This window comes from Acomys russatus, chromosome X, assembly GCF_903995435.1.
Source record: "Acomys russatus chromosome X, mAcoRus1.1, whole genome shotgun sequence".
NCBI classification, from domain to species: Eukaryota; Metazoa; Chordata; class Mammalia; order Rodentia; family Muridae; genus Acomys; species Acomys russatus.
This window is the reverse complement of record NC_067169.1, coordinates 24375182-24394983: the sequence shown is the minus strand read 5'-3', so window position 1 is coordinate 24394983 and position 19802 is coordinate 24375182. Positions and strand designations below refer to the sequence as shown.

At 38.5% G+C, this 19802-nt stretch overlaps 1 protein-coding gene across 1 annotated transcript; it reads right to left on the bottom strand.

Moving 5' to 3' along the window:
• Positions 1 to 511: 511 nt before the first annotated feature.
• Positions 512 to 2602, bottom strand: LOC127185639 (uncharacterized). Its single transcript, XM_051142129.1, has 2 exons — positions 2577 to 2602; positions 512 to 1291 (listed from the first exon to the last, which is right to left on the bottom strand). Exons 1-2 carry the CDS (start codon positions 2600 to 2602, stop codon positions 619 to 621), a joined length of 699 nt encoding a protein of 232 aa, XP_050998086.1. The 3' UTR covers positions 512 to 618.
• Positions 2603 to 19802: the final 17200 nt, after the last annotated feature.

The following is a 19802-nucleotide window of genomic DNA, read 5'->3' as shown; positions in this document are numbered from 1 at the left end:
GATATGGAACACAGTTATACCTGGAGATATTACAAGAAGAGTTATAGAAGAAGCTGTCCACTGATATCTACACACTTGTTCCATCAGAACATACTGATAATCCCTGGATATTTGTAATATTCGCAAGCATGGAGAAAGGATATGCTCATTTCCCTGTGTACAAAATATCCATCCAGGAAATGGCACATACTTTCCACAGGGACAACATTAAGTAGTTCATCTTTGCTCTCATGTGGAAGTGCCTAATGGTCTCCATACAAGAATGTGGTTGTTTCCTTTGTTTAGGTGTCAACATCATTATGAAATACTTACACACAGTGTTTATTGTGTTATATTTACAACAAAAGATTCACCAGTACATTTTCCTACTACTGCTTGTTGGCAAATAATGAGCACCTCGTCATGGCCATCGGAGTTTAGATGTGAAAACATTTAAAGGGAAGAATACATGAGACAGAGTATAAAGTAAGTTTTCACACACAGGGAGAACAAAGTTGGTGCTTTACTTCAAAGACATTTATTCAGAATGAGTTGAGGACTACATGAATTTTGTCCATGAATAGGACATTTTGTTCAAGGAACCTTTTGACAGATGTTGCGAATGAAAGAGTCCTCACTTCAGGCTTCTTGAGAGGCCACTTTGGAAGCACACTTGGCCTTCACCTGACTTTCTTGTTTCAAATAGATTATATCAGAAAGAAACATGATCACACCAAAGAGTGACATGGTGGCTATCAGGAGCCCTACTGGGAATACTGCTGTAAGGTGTTTGTGTTTCAAGTCTTCTTTCTGGACAGGAAAGTCAGCAGGGAAGTCCAGAGTAGATTGTCCATAGAGATCATCCAGATAGTTCACACTCACAGAAGAAAAAGTGAAAAGGCTACTTACAAACAAAACTAAGGCAGCCATCTTTTGGCAGTATATCTGCATCTCGACAAGTGGGTGTTTCATGCAGCTGATCTTAATGGCCATTGTGCTGAAAACAAGAACTATAGGCTTCATCAAAATGGCCCAAACGATCAGGTTCTGAGCATACTGGAATTCAGGTGGAATGGTCCAAGTTGAATCGATAGGAGTGTTCACCAGAATCTTGTTTAGGGAACCAGAAACATTAACTTCTTGATGGTAGTAAGCGTCCCATAGTCCAAAGGACACAAACTGCACTGCTGTGCTGTTGAATTCCCACAGGCGCCAGCATGAGCTGCACGCAAGGACTATTTCAAGCAGGAAAGCTGTTAGGCTGCTAAGCAGCCCACTCAGTTTGTAGATAAACTCCCTTGCATCTGTAAATCTGAAGATGAGATAGAACAATTATACAGTCGACCAGGACCCAGGGAAGATGTAGAAATAAAATGCCTCACAGTATATAGAGGACTAAGACCTCATACTTAGACCCTGTTGCCACATACTTGTTATTAAATACTTTGTGTTCATGTTTAACGTGCTACAAGTGAGAGAATAAGTTTTCTAGAAATCCAGGAAAATGTCAGAAAATCCTTCTAAAACTCGTTTTATTTATCAATTCACTGTATCTGTCAAATATACTACAAGTAAGAATATTAGAGTTCTAGAAATCTATGACAATCTCAGAAATACCCTCTGCAAGTTGTATAGGGTAGTGGAGGAAGTTAAATTACTTAGCAATCTCCCTGTATCTGTATCTGCCAAGTGTTACAATGTGCATGTTTGTTAACTAAGAATTCTATTACTTGGAGTTAATATTTTTTGAAAATTTGTAATATTGCCTGTAAAGTGATATTTATTTCACCTGTGTTTGCAATACATAAATATTATATTATCATGAAAACTTAACTAAGAGTCATAAGTAGAAGAATATGACTACTGAAACTGATGTCTGTGAGAGAACAAGCAAAATGAGAAATGGTCCACATGCTATAACCAATTTAATCAAAATTCCATAGACAAAGTATTTATATTTCTCTAAGGAAAAATGAAGTCAGAGAGAGAGAGAGAGAGAGAGAGAGAGAGAGAGAGAGAGACAGACAGACAGACAGACAGACAGACAGACAGACAGACACACTCACGATGACTCAATAAGATAGAAACATAAAAAATACATGCCATGGGTTTCTTTACTTAAGCAAGGAAGGCAATTTTTATAGTCATAGGCACTTGAAAATTTTCATTTCCAATGCCTAATCAGAAATATTGAAGGGCTTAAACACAGGATATTATTGCCAGGGAAAAAAATCTCTTTCAACTACCTACTCCTTTACAGTTTATGTATAATGTGCTTTCTAATTTTGAGAAAATATTAGATGTATTCCTTGCAATGTTACATCAACAAGATGGCATTTCAGTTGATGGTGGCCTAAGTTAATATCCTGCTCACACACTGTCTTCCTTGCTGAGACATATCTGAGGCCATAGACTATAAGAGCAGTCAGTTTTGAAATGTAATTTAAAACAGATTGGAGAATGATCTTAAGCCAGAAAACTGAGATAGCCTGGCAGGATCTGTTTCTGCCCATGTATGAATCCCAAAAAAGTAGATGCATGTATTGCATAAAGACCATATTTGAAAACCTCCATGTAATTTATTTTAATTTGTTTACCTTTGGGTATCAAAGACAGGATCCATTTGAAAGATGCCAAGATCATAAATTTCACCCAAGTAATAGGAAATGTTGACAAGAAAGGGAGTCACAGAAAAGGTGAATAACCTTCAATAAAAGAAGATCTGTTAGGATGGTATTTCAGTTTAGAACAGTGTCTACCCAACCAACCCTTGTCTCACTCACAATTTCCATTCCCCTCCAGTGCTTTGTTTTTATTGGAAAGTCATATAAATATATAAATATACACCTTTGAGAAATTGGCCCACCTGGTGTTCCTGACCTCCCAATGTGATCATCAAAGGTATATCCCCTATTGAATGGATAGGAGAGCATAAAGTCTAATTCACATACTGAACTGCAAGAAACGACAGTTATAAATGTCAGTACAGGCTTCACAGACATCATAGAGAAACAAAAATATCCAGCATTTAAGGTATTCAGCAGGATTTTCTCACATGGAAATGATATCAACAAATAGCTGAATCTATGTCTGTGGATTTTTTGGCCTTCATTATCATGTGAAAGGGAAAGTTCTTAATAAAACTACATACTTAATATAAAATACTTGCCTTTTTATCTCCTCTATGAAGCCCAAATGTTAGTGACTGTCATATGTAAGAGAGTGGCTTTAAATATTCTTCTGTTTCCATGACCACCAGAGATGAATGGCACATTATGAGCAAAGAGCCAGAGCTAAGACATGATGTAGTCTTAAAGGACAAGAGTACCTAATACCCTTCTCATATGTGAGAAAGTTTAAGGCAATAATTAATTTATTTTATATTTTAATTTAGAAGGATTCTTCAACCAGTATAAATAGATTATGGCTTTCCCCTTTGCTATAGTTTTTGAGATTATTCCTCCTAAAATATAAGGTTTTTTTCTTAGCCTCATCTAGCTCTTTAATAGATCTTTATAATTATTAAAAGCTTCAGGTACTCTAGTTGGGGAAATACTCAGCTCTTCTAAGCGAATAATACTGGTCTGGCCTACTTCCAAGCCAGGTGGCCCATTACCTGTCATCTTAATCTTGACCTGACTAGTTATATTTCATCTATGTTCCCAAGGCACTCTTTCCCTCTCTTCTCCACCTGAGACCCTCTCCCTAAGCTCAGAAGTCCTGCCTTATTTTCTTCTGCCCAGCAATTGGCTCTCTAGTTCTTTACGTAGCCAATTAGAATGTGATGGAGAACAATGTTTAGATTATTAACGCAGGGGACGCTTCATAACAATAATGCCAAAATCTGGCCTGTTATCATATCTCTGGGTAGAGAAATCATTGCTTAAACAATATAAGTATAATCTTTATACAATGGATAAAAACATCACTGCAACTCTTCTCAACTTCCATAATCACTCAGGACAACCACACCATAAAAAATAAATATCTTTAAAACCTACTCAATTCTAAAAGGACAGGGCAAAAAAACAGAACTATACAAAACAAAGATTCTGGGTTTTAAAAGTTTATGGTGTCTTTTTTGTTTTGGACAACTACTCTTCTCTTCAGGCTTGCTCTGAAATATTGTGGATAATCCCACTGAGTCTCCATTTGAAAAAGAACTCACTTTTCCCCCTTGAAGTTACCAAGAAAATAGTGTCTTGGTTAGTAGTGATTCATTGTGTCCAATACTTGGTTACAGTACTGGCATATTGTCTGTTTTAATCCTGAGTGCACATTGCCATAGTCTCTATGTGTCAAGGAGAAGGTCTTGATGAGTACATGTCATTGAGGACCAAATCCTTCAACGTTTCTCATTCTCTGCACATTGTCAAGTTGTGGGTCTCATTGTTAATTATAATCTACTGCAAGAAAATGTTTTATGATGTGGGTTGAGTGAACCAGTAATCTATAAGTCTAATAATATTCCTTAAGAGTCATTTTTGTCTCAACATTTGTGTATCAGATTATTAGAAGTAGGGTTCCTATAAGCATGTAAACTATCTAATATCTGGTCCTTCTCCGCTTTATCAGTGCTGTATACTGGTTCCAACTCTTGATGTATACTCTGAATGCAATGAAAATGTTGCTGGTTACACTGGCAACCTATACTGGTGTAAATACCAGTCAGGTCACTGAAATATAGTCTTAAAATCTTCACTTTAAAGCTTGAAAACATAAAGTAGGATGATTTTCTTAATATATGCCACCTATTAAGTTGAGCTAATGTCAAGTAAGTAATTTAAACAGAATCATAATCTCTTGTGCAATAAAATCAGTAATTAAAATTCTTTTTTTTTACATTGTTCAGAAAATATTTATTGTAAACATGGGCCTTGAAAACTGCATCTGGCAGCTCTTTTTCATGTGAAAGACTTATTGGGGCATTTTATTTCGTTTTTTATTTTTTTCGTCCTTTAATTTTATTAATTTATTCATATTGCATCTAGATTGTTAGCCCTTCCCCTGATTCCTCCCATTCTTCCCTCCCTCCCATTTCTCTCCTTCTCCCCTCCCTTATGTCTGTGACTAAGGGAGACCTCCTCCCTCTATATATGCTCTTAGAATATCAAGTCTCTTTTTGGTAACTTGCTATCCTTCCTCTGAGTGCCACCAGGTCTCCCCATCCAAGGAACATGGTCAGAAAAGGGGCACCAGAGTTCGTGTGAGAGTCAGATCTCACTCTCCACATCGGCTAGGTCTTGGTGGGGGTTCGAAGCTTACTGCCTATATTCTCCTTGGCTGGTGCCTTAGTTTGAGGAGGACCTCAGGATCCAGATCTGCCTGTCATAAAGTTCTTCTTGCAGGTTTCCAGGACCCTGTGGGTCCTACTATTTCCCCTTTCTTTCGTGCTACTCTTGCCTAAAGTCTCAATCGGATGGCCTCTCCCTCTGACCCACTTTCTTGGTAAGTAAAGTTTTTCATGGTACATATCCCTTGGACTAGTGTTTTGATATAAGTGAGTATATACCATTTGTCTCTTTTTGCTTCTGGGTGAACTCACTCATTATGATAATTTCTAGATCAATCCATTTGTCCACAAATTTCGGGAATTCCTTGTTTTTAATAGCTGAGTAGTATTCCATCATGTAAATATATCATAGTTTCTTAGTCCATTCTTCTACTGTGGGACACTTAGGCTGTTTCCACGTTCTGGCTATTATGTATAAAGCAGCTATGAACATGGTTGAGCATATGTCCCTGTTGTGTGGTAGGGCATTTTCTGGGTATATTCCAAGGAGTGGGATAGCTGGGTCTTGAGGAAGCCCTATTCCCATTTTTCTGAGAAAGCGCCAGATAGCTTTCCAAAGTGGTTGTACTAGTTTGCATTCCCACCAGCAATGAAGGAGTGTTCCTCTCCCTCCACATCCTCGCCAACATGTGGTGTCATTTGAGTTTTTGACCTTAGCCATTCTGATGGGTGTAAGATGGAATCTCAGTGTCGTTTTGATTTGCATTTCTCTGATGACTAACGAGGACGAGCATTTCTTTAAGTGTTTCTCGGCCATTTGATATTTCTCTGTTGAGAATTCTCTGTTAAGTTCCAAGCCCCATTTCGCAATTGGGTTGTTTGGTTTTGTGGTGTTTAATTTCTTGAGTTCTTTATATATTTTGGATATTAAACCTTTGTCAGATGAAGGGTTGGTGAAGATCTTTTCCCATTCTGTAGGCTGTCGCTTTGTTCTCTTGACAGTGTCTCCTGCCTTACAGAAGCTTCTCAGCCTCATGAGGTCCCATTTATTAATTGTTGACATTAAGGCCTGGGCTGTTCGTTCTGGAAGTTGTTTGCTGTGCCTATGTGTCCCGGGCTCTTCCCCACTTTTTCCTCTAACTGAATTAATGTCTCTGGTTTTAAGTTGAGGTCTTTAATCCACTTGGACTTGAGTTTTGTGCATGGTGACAAATAAAGGTCTAATTGAATTTTTCTGCATGTAGACATCCAGTTAGACCAGCACCATTTGTTGAAGATGCTATCCTTTTTCCATTGAATAGATTTGGCTTCTTTGTCAAAAATCAAGTGAGCAAATATGTGTGGATTCATCTCTGGGTCTTCGATTCGATTCCATTGATCCACCAGTCTATTGCTTTGCCAGTAACATGCTGTTTTAATTACTGTTAATCTGCTTGAGATCAGGTATGGAGATTCCTCCAGAGGATCTTTTGTTGTATAGGATTGTTTTTGCTATTCTGGGTTTTTTATTTCTCCATAAAAATTTGAGAATTCATCTTTCAATATCTTCAAAATATTTTGTAGGTATTTTGATAGGTATTGCGTTGAATCTGTAAATTGCTTTTGGTAGGATAGCCATTTTTACTATGTTGATTCTCCCGATCCACGAACAAGGTAAATCCCTCCATCTTCTGATGTCATCTTCAATCTCTTTCTTCAGAGGTTTGAAGCTTTTTTCGAGTAAGTCCTTCACTTGCTTGGTTAGAGTTACTCCTAGATATTTTATATTGTTTGTGGCTATTATGAAGGGAATAGTTTTCCTAATTTCCTCCTCTGCCTGTTTGTCATTTGTATACAGAAAAGCTACTGACTTTTTTGAGTTTATTTTGTATCCTGCCAATTTGCTGAAGGTGTTTATCAGCTGTAGGAGTTCTCTGGTGGAATTTTGAGAGTCACTTATATACACTATCATATCATCTGCAAATAAGGATAATTTGACTTCTTCCTTTCCCATTTACATCCCCTTGATCTTCTTTTGCTGTCTTATTGCTCTGGCTAGAACGTCAAGAACTATATTGAAGAGATATGGGGACAGAGGGTAGCCTTGTGTGGTTCCTGATTTTAGAGGGATTTCCTTGAGTATCTCTCCATTTAATTTAATGTTGGCTGTTGGTTTGCTGTATATGGCCTTTATTATGTTTAGATAAGTGCCTTGTATGCCAGATCTCTCCAGAACTTTGAACATAAATGGGTGTTGGATTTTGTCAAATGCTTTTTCTGCATCTAAAGAGATGATCATGTGGTTTTTCTCTTTCAGTTTGTTTATATGGTGGATTACATTGATGGATTTCCGTATGTTAAACCATCCCTGCATGCCTGGAATGAATCCTACCTGGTCGTGGTGAATGATGTCTTTGATATGCTGTTGTATTCGCTTTGGGAGAATTTTGTTGAGTATTTTTGCATCAATGTTCATAAGAGAAATTGGTCTGAAATTCTCTTTTGTTGTTGGATCTTTGTGAGGTTTAGGTATCAATGTGACTGTGGCCTCATAGAAGGAATTTGGTAATATTCTGTCCATTTCTATCTTTTGGAATAGCTTGAATAATATCGGTATTAGCTCCTCTTTGAAGGTCTGGTAGAATTCTGCACTGAAACCATCTGGCCCTGGGCTTTTTTTGGTTGGGAGACTATCATTGGTTGCTTCTATTTCTATAGGCAAAATAGGGCTATTTAATTTGTTTATCTGGACTTGGTTCAATTTCGGCAAATGGAATCGGTCGAGAAATTTGTCCATTTCCCCTGAATTTTTGAATTTTGTGGCATAAATGCCTTTAAAGTAGGTTCTTACAATTCTTTGTATTTCTTCGGTGTCTGTTGTTATGTCTCCTTTTTCATTTCTGATTTTGTTAATTTGGATATTGTTTCTCTGTCTTTTTGTTAGATTGGCTAACGGTTTGTCTATCTTGTTAATTTTCACAAAGAACAAACTCTTGGTTTTGTTGATTCTTTGGATTGTTCTCTTTGTTTCTAATTTATTGAATCCAGCCCTGAGTTTGATTATTTCTAGGCGTCTACTCCTCTTGGGTGTCTCTGCTTCTTTTTTTTCTAGAGCTTCCAGATGTGTTGTTAGGTTGTTTATGTGGGATGATTCCTTTTTCTTTTTGAAGGCGCTTCGTGCTATGAATTTTCCTCTTAGCACTGCTTTCAATGTGTCCCACAAATTTGGGTATGTTGTTCCATCATTTTCATTGAATTTCAGGAAGTCTTTTATCTCTTCCTTTATTTCTTCCGTGACCCATATGTCATTAAGTAGAAAGTTGTTTAGTTTCCACGTGTTAGAATGCTTTTTGTTATTTCTGTTGCTGTTGAAGTCCAGCCTTAGACCATAGTGATCTGATAAGATACAAGGTATTATTTCAATCTTCTTGTATCTGTTGAGGTTTGCTTCATGACCAACTATGTGATCAATTTTAGAGAATGTTCCATGGGGTGCTGAGAAAAAGGTATACTCCTTAGCGTTTGGGTGGAAAGTTCTGTAGATATCTGTTAGATCCTTTTGCTTCGTGACATAGGTTAATGAGGTTATTTCCCGGCTTAGTTTTTGAATCAAAGACCTATCCTTGAGTGAAATCCTTGTTGAAATCTCCCACTATTAATGTGTGGGTATCGATGAGTGGGGCAAGCTTTGTTAATAGGTCTTTTACAAATATGGGAGCCCTTGTATTCGGAGCATGTATGTTTAAAATCATGATGTCTTCTTTGTTGACTTTACCTTTGATGAATACGAAGTGTCCATCCTCATCTCTTTTGCATAATTTTGGTTGAAAGTCTATTTTATTAGATATTAGAATGGCTACCCCAGCTTGTTTCTTGTGACCATTTGCTTGGAATATTTTTCCCCAACCTTTTACTCTGAGGCAATGTCTGTCCTTGTGGTTGAAGTGTGTTTCTTGAATGCAGAAGAATTTTGGGTCATGTTTATGCATCCACTCCGTTAGACTGTGTCTTTTTATTAGAGAGTTGAGACCATTGACATTGAGAGATATTAATGACCAGTGATTGGTAAGTCCCTTCATTTTTGGTATTTGTAACAGTCGAGATTTTGTGAGGTTGTGATTTTGCAATCGTATAGTTACCTATTTCCTATGTAGTTTTGGTTGTAGTTTGACCAGTTGGCATGGAGTTTTCCTTCTAGTAACTTCTGTAAAGCCGGATTAGTGGCTAGGTACTGTTTGAATTTGTTTTTGTCATGGAATATCTTGTCTTCTCCGTCAATGGTTATTGATAATTTTGCTGGATATAGTAGTCTTGCCTGGTATCTGTGTTCTCTTAGGGTTTGCAGCACCTCTGTCCAGGCCCTTCTGGCTTTCATGGTCTCTGCTGAGAAGTCAGGAGTAATTCTGATAGGTTTGCCTTCGTATGTTACTCGGCCTTTTTCTCCTGCTGCTTTCATTATTTTTCCTTTTATTTTGTGTTGTTATTCCTATGTGGTGGGAAGATTTTCTTTTCAGGTCTATTCTATTTGGTGTTCTGTAGGCCTCTTGTATGCTCGGATGCATCCCTTTCTTCAAATTGGGAAAATTTTCCTCCATTATTTGATTAAAGATGTGTTCTGGGCTGTGGAGTCAGCTGTCCACTCTTTCCTGTATCCCTATTATTTGCAAGTTTCGTCTTTTCATGTTGTCATTTAATTGTTGAATGCTCTGTGTCAGGAACTTTTCAGATTTAGCATTTCCCTGAATGGTTGTCTCCAGTTCTGCGATTGTTTCTTCAAGTCCTGATATTCATTCTTCCATTTCTTGCAATCTGTTAGATAAGGCCACCTCTGAGATGCTTGCTTTCTTCTTTGCAGACTCTTGATCACGTTTTTCTTCTGTGTGTTCCTACATCATAGCTTCAATTTTTATCTCATTTCTTGGACTGTTTTAATGATTTCCATCATCTGGTTATTTATATTTTTCTGAAATTCTTCAAGTGCCTCTTTATATGACTCTTTTAACTCTTCAGCCCTCTTGTTAGCCTCCTCCTCCATTTGTTTACAGATTTTATTTGTTTCTTCCATTATCATCTTCTTTTCTAAGGACTTGAGGTCATTTTCCTGCCTATCGATTGCTGTTAGGTTCTCTAGGTTGTTTTCATTGGGAATGTTGGGATCCAGAGATGTCAAGTTATTTTGGTTTTTGATAACATTCTTTCTCTGTCCTCTTGTCATTTTGATGGCTCTGATGTTGGAAGGTATTTTATAGTGACCTTTGCTGATTGAGAATGGTTAATTGATGACTGATTGTAGGTCAGGTGCTCTAGCCTGTGGAGATCAGGACGTATTTTTGTGGAACAGGTAGGTGATCCGGTTTCACTCCTGGTGATTTTCCTCTGCCCCCTGGGCTCCAGGCTGAGCCAGCCAACGTATATATCTGTTTGGACTTTAGTGCTGCAATTCAGATCAGCAGTCTTGGAATCTAGAATAAGGTCCACAGACAAACGTTCTGGCTGAGTAGGTTGATCCCAGCTGCCTGTCCTTCCTGTGGCTTTGTAGTCAAGACCCCAGGTAGATCAGATCTTCTGGGGTTGTAGCTGTCTTTTAGCTCTGCCTCTATATTCTGTAGCAGTGCCCAACCTCTCCTAGTACTATATGCCTGGAGGGACCAAGGTCGCTCTTGGTCAGCAATTAGGCACTGCAAGCAGGACCCTCTTTTTGTCTCCCGATAAAGTGAGAGTGCCTGCCTTGCTCGGGCCAGGATCTCCAGCTGGACTCTATCGTTCAGGGAGCAGGGAGCGCAAGGCCAGCTCAGCTGGGCTTTCTCATTTGGGGAGCAGGGAGAGCAGGGCCAAGGCCTTGCGGCTGGGCGGTTAGTAGTACTAGCTTTGCATAGCTCTGGTGGCCGCCCACGGGACCAGATCTTCCTGCCCGGCTATGATGGTCCCTTCACATTCTAGGACAGCAATTAGATGCTGCAAACATGGCCCATCCACGTCTCATCTCCCGATAATGTGAGAGTGCCTGCCTTGCTCGGGCTAGGATCTCTAGTTGGGCTCTCTCGTTTGGGGAGCAGGGAGCGGGAAGTGGGGAGCGTAGGACCAGTGCCTTGCGGCTGGGTAGGAACAATAGGGTTGCAGAGCTCTGGAAGAAGCCCGTGGAACAAGGTCTTCCCGCAGGGCTAATAAGTTCAGCTATAGCTCTGGGCAAGACCCAGGTCTCCTGATGGATCTGTGGAAGCAGTTCAAGCTGATTTCTCACTGCCACTGTTTGCAGGCTCAGTTAGCTGTGATTGGTGTTAAGTTTGGCCCCGGATGGCCAGTGAGCTGCAGTCCCACTTTAGCTGTCTCTGTTGTGTCCCACTGCCTTTGTTCCCACTCGGCCTGGGCGGGTGACCTCTGCAGTTTAGGATGGTGTGGAAGGAGGAATCCTAGGGCAGATTCACCCTTTTCACTGAGACTCCTCTGGCTGGGGACTCTGGAAAATCCCCTTCCCAAACAGCGAGTCTGTGCTTTAAATACAGGCTGCAGTTTGCATGTGGATTCCGTTCCAGAGTGTGGGGAGTGTGTTTAGCACCTCCGAGATGTTGCTTATCCCAAGGGGGTAGGCCCCCTGTTTGGTCTGCAGCCTTTGGGGCCCTACTCACCTACAATTCTCAAAGTCCAGTGATCTGTTGCTCCACTTATGTCTCTGGTCTCCTCGAGGTAGATCAGGTACGTGGCTTAATGGTTGGCGCCATCTTGGAATCCCCAGTAATTAAAATTCTTATAAGTAAAATAAACAAATTGGCATTTTAAGTGTACTTTTCTACTTGCTTAATAAAGAAAAGTTAATGCCAATTTTCTACAAGTTTTCCATAAAATAGAACCTGAAGGAACACATTTTAATTCTTTTTACCATGCCATCATTATTCTAATAGCCAAAACACACAAAAAACTAAAACTATTATATAGACAATGATTTCTACAAGTATAGTTGCAGAATTGTTTACTAAACACTCTTTAAATGAGCATAACAACACAGGAAATTATTATCTACACTTCTCATATTGGCTTCATCAAGTAGATATAGGGATTTTTCACATATGATCAAAGTCCTAAAGAGACTAGTGATGCAAGGAACATACCTCAGCTTAATAAAAGCAATTGCATTAAGCCCAAAACCTAACATGTACCTAAATGGAAAATAACTCATAGCATTTTTACTAAAATTAAGATGAGGACAATAACTTCTAATTTCTCCATGCCTCTACAGTATAGTCCTTTAAGTATTAGCTAAAGCAATGAGTCAACTGACAGAGATTAAGTGATACAAATAGAAAGGAAATTAGGCAATGGATATTTATTTGAAAATAATGTGACTTTATACAAAAAGTTTCTAAAATCCACACCTGGAAACTTCTATAGGTGATAAATACTTTCAAAAAAGGAACAGGGTACAACATTAGCATACAAAAATCAGTAGTCTCTCTATAGAAATATGAAACTGATAGAGAATAAAGTCAGTACTATGATACCACTCATAATAGCCAAACATTATATGTATAAAACTCTAAGCAAACAAGAGAAAGACTAGTATAGTAAATCTTGTAGAACTTTGAAGAAGACATTGGAAGTTGGAAAGTTTGTCTAAGCTCATGATCAGATTAATATAGTAAAAATTGTTAGGTCCTGATACAGGACATGGCTGGCATGGCCAGCCCTCTACCTAGGGGTAGCACATCACTTCTCCGAGAGATTCACTATATGAACCAGACATTTTAATTCCAGGCTCTCTCTAGCTCTCTCTCCATCCCTCTTACAGTACCCTACATTCTCTCCTTTCCTCTGAGGCTCCCCCATCCTCAACATGTGCTCCCCCTTCCCTTCAACCTACTGTGCTGCTTCTCATAAACCTGCATTTATATTATAGTTTCATTGCCAATTAGCTCATTTAGCTTATTTAATCAATCATCTGGTGCCTGTGACTTGGGGGAAGTTGAACTCCACACAGCCTAGCAGGCATACCTTCTGGCAGCACTCCCTATAGCTCATACTTCTTTACTTGCTCTGATTAGATCATCTTTATACCTAGGAGAAGTTCAGTACCCAGCCAGGCGACTCAGGGCTATGTGGCTATGGCTTCTCTCTTACATCCCTCTCTGCCTCAGGCTAGTTTGCTCTCTCTTTGTAAGTTCTTCTGTATCCCAGCTGCTGCCTACAGGTACCAGGGTTCTCTTTGTGGTATCTAGGACTCTCCTGGACTCGCCATGAAGACTTGGCTATGGGAAGATGAGTCCTCCTCAACAAAACCAGACTATTGTTTTGGTGTAAACTCACATTCCAGGGGCATCTGTTCATGGATTTACCTGACCAAACTTGAGCAAACCCAGGATATCAAGTTGGGTCACCACTTCCATAGTCTTGTGATTTGGCAACGGTTGGGAAACAGGATTGCCACTGGTTGTCTGTCTGAAATTTTTTCCAAACTGCGTCTATCCATTTTTTTCATTTAAGAAAGCATGCTCTCATCCCTCCCCCCTCCCCTACATGGACCACTGACTTTCACTCCCTCTCCAATCCTGCCCTTCCAAGGGAAGCCTATACATTTCTGGCCTTCCTAAAGACTTCCCCACCCCCTTCCCCTGGAGAAAACTTTTGTTTAGATTAGCTATATTTTTATTGATGATGGTCTTCAAACATATCAGAGAATCTGAAGATTGAGTACATTTAAATGCTTAATAAAAAAAGCTTAATGTGACAGAGACCTCCAGCTTCTAGCAGTGACCCCAAGACCTACAGGAAACCTCGAAAAAAACCAGATATGATCAGCCTGGGTGTGATACTGGGCAAATCTTCCCTAACTGAACCATTGACATTCTTGGCAGTCAGGACTGTCCCAACTCCCTCACCAAGGCCAGCAGGCAGCAGACATATCTTCTTACTACATCATCTTCTTCACCTGCAATTTTTAAAAACCATGCCTGCCTGTTACTTCTTGCATTGTTCCCTGAGGATGCTGAACTCAAAGAATCAGCTCTTTGTTTTGTTCTCTTTGTTTCTAATTTATTGATTTCAGCCCCGAGTTTGATGATTTCCAGCTATCTACTCCTCTTGCATGTGTCTGTTTTTTTTTTGTGCTAGAGCATTCAGGTATGCTATTAAGTTGCTAGTTTGAGATTTCTCCAATTTCCTTATAAAGGCACATAGAGCTATGAGCTTTCCTCTTGGTGGTGCTTTCAGTTATTTCCCATAAATTTGGGTATGTTGTGCCTTCTGTTTCATTGGATTCTAACAATCTTTTAATTTCTTTTTTATTTTGTTCCCTGCCCAAACAGCATTGTGTAGGGGGTTGTTCAGTTTCCATGAGTTCGTAGGCTTTCTGTTGTTTCTGTTGTTGTTGAGTTCCAGTGTTAAACTATTCTGGTCTGATAAGATGCAAGGGACTATTTATATGTTTTTGTATCTGTTGATATTTGTTTTGTGACCAAATATATGGTTGTGTCTGGAGAAGGTTCTGTAAAGTGTTGAGAAGGTGAATACTTTTGTGTTTGAGTGAAAAGTTCTGCAAACATCAAAAGACACATGATCATCTCTTTAGATGCTAAAAAAAAATCATTTGACAAAATTCAACAACTATGCTTGTGTAAAGTCTTGGAGAGAGTGGAAATACAAGGCACAAATCTCAACATAATAAAGGAAATATACAGTAAGCCTATAGTCAATATCAAACTAAATCCAGAGAAATTTAATCAATTCCACTGAAATCAGGGACATGAAAATTCTGTCCAGTCTCTCCATACCTCTTCAATATAGTAGCTGAAGTCATAGCTAGAGCAATAAGGCAACTAAAAGATATACAAATTGGAAAGAAAAAAATCAAACTATCACTATTTGCAGATGACATGACAGTATACATAGGTGATCCTAAAAACTATATTAAGGGACTTCTGCAGCTGGTAAACATTTTCAGCAAAGTGGTTAGATATAAAATCAACTCAAAAAATAAGTAGTCCTGCTGTATACAAATCATAAATAATATGAGAAAAAATAGAAAAATGACACCTATCACAAACAATATAAAGTATGTTGGTATAACTCTAACCAATCAAGTGAAAGAATTATATGAAGAAACTTCAAGTCTCTGAAGAAGGAAATTGAAGAAGACAATAGAAGATGGAAAGATCTACCATGCTCATGTATCAAGAGAATCAACATAGTAAAAATGGCCATCTTGTTTTGCATATATATTTATATTATTACATGTAAGTAGAAAATTAGATACAACAAGAAGAACCCCGAAACAATCAGGGATCATATGAATGTTACATTCAAGATGTTTTGGCTAATTGCATTTGGCATTCTTGTAGAAAACATCTTTCCTATCTTGGTGAGTCTAAAATTCTGAATGAGAATCAATATCTATCATATTGCATCTCTGCCAACTCAAAACCACTATCTAGATCTAAAAACATCTTAACCCCTAAACAGCTAAGGTTAATTATAAGACTAAACTATCTGGTCTTCAACCCCATCATAGACTTATGAAGGACTGAATCTTAATTACTTGAGTGAACCAGAAGTGCAGGTTAGCAGCTCCCAAAATAAGAAGGAAAAGCAAAAAAAAAACAAAAATGACTGAGACAGTTTGCTGCCTGAACAGTCACCCAAAACTCTCCATAATGTTGGAGCATCATCTTCAGCCTTCTGACTCATTATAGCTGACAGACACAGAATGGCCATCTTACCAAAAGCAATTTACAGATTCAATGGAATTCTATGAAAATTCCAATATATTCTTTACAGAAATTGAAAGATCAATTCTCAACTTCATATGGAAAAAAAAAACACAAAATAGCTAAAACAATCCTGTACAATAAAAAATCTTCTGGAAGAGTCACCATACCAAATCTCAAGCTGTAATATAGAGCAACAATAATTTAAACAGCATGATATTGGCATAGCAATAGGCTGGTTGATCAATGTAATCACATTGAAAACCCAGAAATAAACCGTCACACCTATGGACACTTAGTTTTTTATAAAGAAGCCAAATCCATAAAATGGAAGAAAGACAGCATCTTCAACAAATAGCGCTTGTCTAAGTGGATGACTACATGCAGAAAAATGCACTTAGACCCATATTTATAACCATGCACAAAACTAAACTCCAAGAGGATTAAAGACTTCAACTTAAAACCTGACACACTTAGTCGATTAGAAGAAAAATTGGGGAAGAGCCTTGAATACATTGACACAGAAGACAACTTTCTGAACACAACACCACCAGCGCAGGCTCTAAGATTAACAATTAATAAGTGGCACCTCATGACAGTGAAAAGCTTCTGGAAGGCAGAAGATAGTGTCAATAGAACAAAGTGGCAGCCTATGGGGGAAGATCTTCACCAAGCCTACATCTGACAAAGAGCTAATATCCAAAATATACAAAGAACTCAAGAAATTAAACACCACCAAAGCAAATAACCAAATTAAAAAATGGAGTGCAGAACTAAATAGAGAAATCTTAATAGAGGAATATAGTATGGTGGAGAAAAACTCAAATAAATGCTCAACAACCCTAGTCATCCTGGAAACTCAAATCAAAATGATTCTGGTATTCCATCTTACACCTGTCCTGTCAGAATGACTAAGGATGTAGAGAAAGAGGAACACTCGTCCATTGCTGGTGGGAGTGCAAATTTGTACAACTCTTTTGGAAATTAGTCTGTCCATTTTTCAGGAAATTGGAAATAATTCTACCTCAAGACTCATCCATTTCACTCCTGGGTATATGCTCAAAAGATATCCCACTATACAACAAGGACATTTGCTCAACTATGTTCATATCCGCTTTATTCATAAGTTAGTGTCTGAAAACAAGCTAGATGTCCCTCAACCTAAGAATGGATGAAGAAACTGTGGTGCATTTGAACAATGGGATACTACTCAGCTACTAAAAACAAGGATATTTGAAATTTGCAAGCATATAGATAGAACTAGAAAAGAGCATCCTGAATGAATTAACCCAGACATAGAAAGACACACATGGTATACATTCACTCATAAGTGGATTTTGGCCACAGAGACTGATGTACCAAACAAGGACCATGTATGATGTGGACACAGCCCCTCTGCTCAGACATAGTAGATAGGCAGCACAGTCTTCTTGAAGAGCCCACAATATGGGGAGTAGTAACCACTTCTGATATGGACTCTGCCCCCCAAAAGTTATCAGTTCCCCCTGGCAAGGTGTCCTTTCCAGGCCACAGAGGAAGAGGTTACAGTTAATACAGATGACATGATAGGCAGGGGCCAGATGTTAGGGGATGAGGGCTCCCTTTTTTGAGGACTAGGGGAGGGAGGTAGAGAGGATGAGGGAGGATGGGAGTGGCAGATGAGAAGGGAGGGGGCTACAGTTTCGATGTAAAGAATTCCAACTGCAGAACTAGCAGGTAACTTGTATTGGTAATTCCAATACGTGGGAATAGCTCTGAGATGAGATGAGACATCGAAGTCTATGCATTGACAATGCTTCTTGTTGGTCACAGGATCCCTATGATTTGTTAGATGCCATCCATAGTATGACATAAATGAAGATTTACAGATGTATTTCTTCTGTTCCTACAAAGAGCAGAGCTTTAGTTGTTCTCTGCATCCTGGAAAAAAAGCTACAAAAAAACCAAACCAAAACAAAACAAAAACAAAAAATAAAAAATAAGAAGGAAATTTAATTCCTTCATGATTCTCTGAATAGTTCTTGGCAGAAGGCCTATATACAGAAACAGAGATTTGAGCTCATGAATCTTGCAGAGGTGTAGCCATGGACTCCAGCTCTGGCTATGTAACTGTCTCTGCTTTGACAAGTTACATTTCTCTTAAGAACATTTCTTGATAGGTTGAGGCCATAGGTAAGGGGAAGAGGGCTCCCATTTCTGAGAATTAGTGGAGGGTGGAAGAGGGTACTAGGGAGGGAGGGGATCAGGAGCCAATAACAGAGGGGCTACAACCTGGATTTGAAGAATTCAAACTACAGAATCATCAGGTAACTTATATTGCTATTCCCACTACATGGGAAAAGCTCTGAGATTGGCTGAGACATGAATATCTTTGTATAAGCAATGCTTCCTGTTGATTACAGAATACTCCTGACTTATTTATAGATGCCATTCTTCACATTGTATGAATATTTACAAATGTCTTTATTCTGCTATTACAAAGAGCCGAGAACCAGCCTTAGTTGTCCTGTGCATCACACATATCTCACATGTTTATAATTTTAGGACTGTATAATGCATGTGAGAAATTATATAATTTGGAATAAATGAGTGGACAGTGACACTGAATCAGATCTGGCAGAATTCATTTCTCTCAACAGGTTGGGCACTGACATCCTGCATCCTTCATGTTCCAGCACCTAGTGCTTCAGTTGGGGTTGGTCATCAGGATGGGACAGCTACCAGGACAGTTTTGAAGAAAACTTCCTATCCCAATTGTTCCAACAATTCAGACTGTCCCACACAGGACTTTAATTAAGCATGGAATTTCTAAACATTTAGAAACTGGACCACAAATGCTGTTCCTAGCTTGTTTAGTCATTTCCCAACTTTATTTGACCATGTTCCATTGGTGGGGAAGCCTGGTGACAACCAGAGAATGAATAAGCAGGCTACCAAGACCATATGACCATATAGTGGGAGAGAAGGTCCCCCACAGTCATAGTCCTAGGGGAGGGAAATAGGGTGAAAGTGGGAGGAAGGGTGTATTGGGAGGATATAAGTGATGGAATAACAAATGAGGTGTAATATGAATAAATTTTAAAAAATAAAAAATGAAATAATCCTCTGGTTCTTATTAGACCACTTGTCTAAAGTAAAGTTCAACTTCAACAACAATAAATTTAACAAAATGTCTACAAACACAAGGACACTGAGCAACGATCTGCTGAATAACTATTTGGCCAGGGATGAAATAATGAAATCAAAATTTTCTAAAATTTCATGAAAATAAGGCACAACATACCAAACCTTTCAGAAACAATGAAAGCATTGATAAGAGGAAAGATCATAGCACAAAGAGCCTTCATAAAGTAGTTGGTGACATCACGTACAATTAACTTAATGAAGCACCTGAAAATTTTAGGTAAAAAAATTTTAGAGAAAAAGAGAAACAGACACACCCAAGAGGCATAGATATCTGGAAATAATGAAATTCAGGGTTGAAGTCAATGAATTAGAAACAAAGAAACAATACAAAGAATCAATGAAACCAAGAGCTAGTTCTTTGAGAAATTCAACAAGATAGACAAATCTTAACCAAACTAAATAAAAGGCAAAGGGAGAGTATTTTCAAATCAACAAAATCAGGATGAAAAGGGGCCATAACAACAGCTACCAAGGAAATTCCAGGAATCATTAGGTCTTACTTCAAAAGCTTATATGTCACACATTTTGAAAATCTAACTGACATGAACAATTTCCTTAATAAATTCAACTTATCAAAGTTGAAATAAGATCAGGCAAACAAATCACATAGTCCTATAATCCATATGGAAAGAGAAGCAGTCATCAAAAGCCTCACAACTAAAGAGCCATATGGATTCAGCCCATAATTCTACCAGACCTTCAAAGAAACTATTCCTCAAAGTGGAAACAGA

Coding starts and splice junctions, on each gene's coding strand:
- LOC127185639 (XM_051142129.1), bottom strand. CDS start 2,602: ATGGATCCTGTCTTTGATACCCAAAG. Junction 1,292..2,576: donor CCTGTCTTTGATACCCAAAG/GTAAACAAATTA, acceptor TCTCATCTTCAG/ATTTACAGATGCAAGGGAGT.